The sequence below is a fragment of the Mirounga leonina genome, unplaced genomic scaffold, assembly GCF_011800145.1.
Source record: "Mirounga leonina isolate KUSES-001 unplaced genomic scaffold, KU_Mleo_1.0 Mir_126, whole genome shotgun sequence".
In the NCBI taxonomy this organism is placed as follows: domain Eukaryota; kingdom Metazoa; phylum Chordata; class Mammalia; order Carnivora; family Phocidae; genus Mirounga; species Mirounga leonina.
Window position 1 is genome coordinate 22,025,409 of NW_023270314.1, and position 6,416 is coordinate 22,031,824.

At 48.3% G+C, this 6,416-nt stretch overlaps 1 protein-coding gene across 4 annotated transcripts in view; it reads left to right on the forward strand.

Moving 5' to 3' along the window:
• The window catches only part of NACA (nascent polypeptide associated complex subunit alpha), a 12,432-nt gene continuing 6,016 nt past the window's right edge, over window positions 1-6,416 (forward strand). The window contains exons 1-2 of one of the 4 annotated variants that reach the window (XM_035002348.1): window positions 1-89; window positions 882-1,033. In XM_035002348.1, coding sequence (XP_034858239.1) covers window positions 964-1,033 — 70 coding nt within the window. In that variant the 5' untranslated portion in view covers window positions 1-89; window positions 882-963. Of the gene's footprint in view, window positions 90-155; window positions 175-878; window positions 1,034-6,416 lie in introns of those variants that run through there. The other 3 variants (XM_035002347.1, XM_035002349.1, XM_035002350.1) reach the window with 3 other exon arrangements.

The following is a 6,416-nucleotide window of genomic DNA, read 5'->3' on the forward strand; positions in this document are numbered from 1 at the left end:
CTCCGCCAGGCTTCTTTCTGCAACAGGCGTGGGTCACGCTCTCGCTCGCTCTCCTTCTGCCGCCATCTTGGTTCCGCGTTCCCCTCACAGTAAGTCTTGTCTTCGCCGCCACTCTCTATCCGCAGCCATCCGCCTTTCTTGCGGACTAAGCCGCCCCGGAGACTGAGAGCTAAGGGAAGTTGGAGGCTTTATGGGGCTACCGGGTTCCCACTCGGCCCTGAGAAGGGTGGCCTTGGGGCCTCCGGACAAAATGGGGTCTGCGGTGGATGTCCTGGCAAAAGCGGGGCAGAAGGGCCGCGTGCGGGGCCTGGAGGCCAGGGCTGGGGAGATAGAGCCGTTGCGGCGCGGGGGGCGGAAGCGGAGTGCGTCTACTGTTGGGAACGGCTTCACGAGAACCCAAAGGAGGTTAAGAGGGTCACAGCCTTGGAACAGCCCCCCCCACACACACACACGCTGTTCTTAATTGTGACAAGCGAGCGTTGGGACTTAAGGCACCGTCTCCCCTCTCCTGGTTCCCGAAAGTCGGCAAACGGGAGACCTGGTGGTCCCGGCCCAGGCGGCGTCTGTGTAGGAGAGGAGGTGGTGGGGAGGTGGTGCAAGGTAGCGTCCGAAGTCGCCCGTGGTCGGGAGCCAGACCGGAATCCTCTCCCCCGGGTTGAGAACGCAGTGGTGATTGTTGCCTTTGTGGGATTTGGAGTGTAGAGTAAAAGGAACCCCTGGGCACTAGAAGTCTGTTCCTCTGCGGAGTAAAGAGGTAGAAGGTGATTCGCTTGATCAGAGATCTGAGGGTCACGTCTTATTTCTTACCTATTCCCAGCTGCTTTGGGGAGGATTGTCCCGAGACACCCTCACGATTTTTTTTTTTTTTTTCTTACCAGCAGAGTTTTTAAGAATATTTGACTCTGGGTTGGGCAGCAGAACGGATCCCAGTCAATTCAGGCCTCCTTTTTATTCCCTTCAGAAATGCCTGGTGAAGCCACAGAAACCGTCCCTGCTACAGAGCAGGAGTTGCCACAGCCCCAGGCTGAGACAGGTAGGTTCCCCTAGCGCCCTTACTGTTCATTAAGATTGTAAGACTGACCCTAAGACCATTTGGTGGGTTAAAATGGCAAAGGGGATACACTCCGGTTTTTCAGAGTTAACTCATTATAAAGATGGCTGTAGCTTTACCAGGGAGGAGAATCCATGATATTAACTGCCGTCCTGGAGGGACTTCATTGGAGGATGGAATATAAACAGTCTATTTAAGATCCAGGAGCATAAAAAGCTCCCGGCCTGCTTTGTAGGCTATGGCAACTGCCTCACAGGGCATTCTGTGGAGCCCTCACCTCACACACAAAAACTGAGCAGGGAAGGGGCTTGGTGATTCTTACCTCTTGGAACTGGATGACACACTTGCAGGCCAAGGAGACCTGAGCTTTTGTGAAGTTCCAGCCAGCAAGTTGCATCAAGGTTTTAGATGGCAGAGCTTGGCATTGTGCCTTCATCACATGTCTGGATGAGATGTGTGCTGGTGGTAAATGTGTCCTGCTGGGCCCCAGGGCCCTCCTAGGTTGGTTAACTTATTTTATGGGTTGGTGCTAAGATGTTTCTAGTGTGCTGGAATAGTGCCTGCATCAACAGCTTGCCTGGAACCCAAGATTGAAATAAAGCTTTCCTTTGACTGTTCTTCAGCTTTGAAATTGATGGATATAAACATAGTGTAAAGGCAAGTTTTGAATTCTGGTTAAAATATCTCTAGAAAACTTGAGAGGGGGTAGTGAAAAAAAATATTTAATGATGTGCTTCTTGCTGCATTAGTCGTGCTGAAATAAATGAAGGGAATCTTCAGACTAACTTCCATCATCACTTTTTCTTATTATAAATTATTTTTTTTAACTCCACCTGTCACTTAAGGGCAATTCTTTTCCCCTTCTGGAATTAAAATAGAGTTGTTTATAGTTGAAAGCATTGAGGTTCTCTCTCCCCACCTGTCTGATTTTAGCAGCTGAAGGGATTAATACAGCTGCTAGAAAAGAAAAAGGAGGGGGCCTCTAAGCTAGTGAACAAGCTATATGAAATCCTTGAAGTACAAGGGACTTAATGGAAGCAAAAATAAAGGACTGGTCTCTAAAGATCCAGTGCTAACCAAAACCTTATTGAACAATTTGATTTTACAAATGTGGAGACTGAAATAAAGATGAATTTAGAATAATCTGGTTTCGAGCCTCATGCCATTTGCTTCTGAAGTCATCCTGGAGTGCTGTTAAGCTTATTTCTGAATAGTTTGAGCTTGCACATAGGTTTAGTAATACTAAGGGAGTGCCAGTGGTAAAACTCTGAATTTTTTCTATAACTGTATGTAAGTAATTATTATAACGAATGCAGAAACTAGCCCAAGGAATTGGTTATGGTGTCTAAAGCAAGTAAATTGGGCCTTATTCCATCTTGAAGTCCAGTCAGAGGAAAACATTCTAAATTTCAAATTCTGATTCATATGTTTGGAGGCATTTGCACTGTAGTCGTAAGACTTTGACCTACCAACTCTCCAGGAAAAACTGGTTGAGCCACCTGTCCTTTCTGTAGTAGGATACTGTAACAATTTTAGAATTACTGGTTGAATAAATTGCGAATTTGTATCATTCAGAAAATCTTTTACTGAGCTTTACTCTAGTGCTGAACATTGGTCTATTTTGGCAGAATGACATACTTATCCAGATTAAGGGGTGGAGAGCCAGTGTATTCTCCACTCCAGTTCCCTACTTCCAAAATAGAACCACAGTCTGGTTTAACAAGTTGGGCTACAGTTTCATAATACAACCCCTACCCTGTGACTAAGCTCTCGCCCTGGCAGTCTAATTCATCTTAAATTGATGTCTGAAGAGCTAACAATACCTAGGAAGGTGTGTAGACATTATGAAGTACAACTCATTTGTGGTTGGTTTTTTGCTTGTTTGTTTTGGGTGAGTAGGTAAACTGAGGCATAGGGAGGCAAAGTGACTTAGTATTTAATACTTCACATAAAATTGTATGTCGACACCACCTTCCTAAAACTTTATTCTAAGAGTCAGATTTTTCTTGACCTAGTGAAAGCCTGAGCATATAAAGACTTGGTTTGTTTTGGTGGGGGGGGAGTTCTTTTTTTCATTCAGTTCCGACTCCCCATAATTATCACCACTCACTGCCTTCCTTGTTCCAGTTTTCAGTATCTGTTTCAGTTAGTTCATGATCGTTGACAGTAGAACAGCTATTCTATTGGTATTCTATGGCCTGTAAGAAAGCCTTTGGGTTCATTCAAGGAGGGAAGGGAGGGCACATCAAAGCATGCTGTTCCCAACCCACTCCTAGGCCTGTGCTCCCCATTTAGAGACTAATAGGCTGCTTAGACTGTTATCTCCACTTTAAAATAGTTTGCTTTTTGCGGGGGGTAGAACATGGGAAATGTGGGAGATGGGGAGAGGGATGTATTCTTACTCGACCACCGAAGTATGTTTGGGGAAGGTTGCTGTTGCCTGTCACCTTTGTCTAATCCTGTGTGGTGACTTTCATTCTCGGATTAAAAATTCCTTGTTTCCTGTGAGGCATGTTGTACCAAGTTGGGCTTCATAACTCACCTTTGTTTTTTTCCTTCCCTTTCCTTCTTTATCCCCTTTTTTGCTTTCCTCCTCCAGCTGTGCTTCCTGTGTCTTCAGCCTTGAGTGTCACTGCTGCCTTAGGGCAGCCTGAATCTACCCTTCCCCCTCCTTGCTCCCTGGCCCCCCAACAATGCCCTCTGGCAACCCCTAACCAGCCTTCCCCATTCCTTTCTCCCTCTAGTGTTGTCTCAACCCCTTTTGAAGCTCCTTTTCCCCAGTCATCCTCTGGAACAGCCCTGCCTTTGGGAGTTTCCCCTTCCCCCAGTGATACCCCAACTTTCCTACCAAACCTGATAGGGCCTCCCATCTCCCCAGCTGCCTTAGCTCTGGCCTCTCCCATGATAACTCCAACTGTGAAAGGTGCCCATTCCTCTTCAGCTCCCTTGGCTCTAGTGGCTTTGGCTCCCCACTCAGTTCAGAAGAGCTCTGCTTATCCACTTAACCCTCTTAGTTCACCTCCTTTGATTGCTATGACTGAGTCAGGGTCAGTGACATCTCTGTCTGCTCCCATTGTTTCCTCAGAACCAAAGACCTCTCCTATCCAAGCTCCTGTGCAAGTAGGCCCTAACTCAAAAGGCATCCCCATCCCTCCAGGTATAGTCAGTGCTGTTCCTTCCCATCTTGGAACTCCCTTGGCCTCTGTTCAGTGTGGAGTAGCCTCATGTCCTCAAATGCCACCCATCACTCCCCCTCAGTTCAAAGACATCCCTGTTTGCTCACAAAACCCTGAAGGTCTCAGCCTAAAGGGACCCCTTAGTTCACCTGCTGCGTTATCTCTTTCCACCCAGTCTGTATCTATGGCTCCCAGCGTCCCTCCAGTTTTCCTCACTTCTCTAGGCTCTCATCTTGCACCTTTACATCAGAGTTCTCTTGGTTCTCCTATTCGGCCCTTAGGTCAGACAGGCCCTAATGTTCTGTCAAATCCTAAAGTAGATGCCGTTTCTGCAGATCATTCTCCCGTAGGGGCCTCTTACCCCTCTCAGATTCCTCCCCTTCCTTCCAGAAATGAGGTGGCTCCTGCTGCTGTGGCTGCTTTTCCAGTGGGGGCTCCAGCTACCCCTCTGGCTCTTTCTGTTGAGAAAGACCCCTCTGCCATCACTGGCGTACCTTCCTTCAGCCCTTCTGGCTCATCAAATGTAGCTACCTCTTCTCCATTATCTCCCACAGCCTCTCTCATTCCGAAAGGCTCTCCTAATGCCACTCATCATCAGCCTTTGGTGGCCCAAATTCCTTCTCCTCCAGGGAGTCCAAGCTTGAAAGAAGCTCCTGTTTGTTCTGTTGGAACCATCCCATTTGTTATGACTAACCCCTCTACAGTTTCTGCGGCACCTACTACCTTTGAGGTAGCTACTTGTAGGTCACCTCCGGTTTCTTCAGGCCCCGTAAGTAGTAAGGACTCAGCTTCCCATACTGCCTTGGTTATGGCTCCTGTGGCTCCCAGAGTGCTTTCTACTCCTCAAGTAACCCCTCTGGGAATACCAGTCCCTCCTCCTCTGTCAGCCTCTGAGAACCCCAAAAGTCTCCCTGCATCAGCATTGGTAAAGTTACCAACACAAAAAGATACCCAAATTGAACCTCCCTCTCCTACTGGAGCCCCTGTTTCCCCAGCACAGGCAGGACTCCCTACCAAGAAAGACTCTACTCTAATACCACTGGCCCTGGCAACCCCTAAAAATCCCCCCTCTCCCCAAAGTATATCATCATCTCTGGAGATAGCTCTTTCTCCTGAAGCCACTTTAGCAAAGAAAAGCCTTGTAGAGCCTCTCTCTGTAGTTACGCCAGCCAGTACTGCTCCCTCTCCTCTGGGTGTTAACTCCCCAACCTCTATAATCAAGACAGATCCTTGTGCAAGTCCATACCCCACTAGTCAGCTTCTCAAAAGTTCTCTCACTACACCAAACATAGCTGCATTTCCTCTGGAACATGCTGCTACTGCAGGCGTGGCTCCTACAACTACCACGGGTACCTCCTCTCCTGCCACTACAGCCAGCCCTTTCCTAGGAGATGTCTCTCTAGCTCATAAAAGCCACCCAGATAAGAAGAGTAGTTCCACTCTTGCTATTTTACCTTTGGTTCCTCCAGCCTCTGAAAGTTGCCCTGTGGCTCCAACTGTGACTTTATCCCCCGAGAATGCTTCCGCTTTTCCAGTTGCCATGGCACTAGCCCCTGATATTCCCAAGTCTGAGCCGTTTCCCTCTCTTCCTCCTCAAGGTGCAAAGAAAGCTCACGGTATTTCTCATACCTCTGCATTGGCACCTGTAGCTGCCTCTCCTGAAGGGCACCCAACCAAGGACTCTGGTACTTCAGTTAATGCATCTTCTGAAGGAGCTTACTTAGCTGACTCTCCATCTCCTTTAGGGACTAGTGTGTCTCCTCAAACTAAAAGATGTCCAACCAAGAAGGGTTCAACTCCTTCTATGACTTTAACTCTTTCTCCTCTTTCAAAAAGTGTTCCTGCTATCCCTGATATTCCTGCTGGAAATCACTCATCCCCTATTTCTCCAATTGAAGCTTCCTTTCTTCCAGAGGCCAGTCTTTCTTTTCAAGTCCCTAAAGGGTCACTGGCCAAGAAGCATTCTCCCACTCCATCCCCCAAAGAGACCCCAGATACCCCATCGCCCAAAGAGGCCTTCACTCCCTTCACTCCAGCTGTGGTTCCTTCCTCCACCAAAGGAGGCCCAGCAATCTCATCCCCCAAAAAGTCGCAAGCAGCCCCAGCCCCCAGAAGAGCCCCAGCTACTCAGTCTCCCAAAGGGACCCCCACTGCCTCAGCTGTGGCTCCTCCCTCCCCCAAAGGGGGCC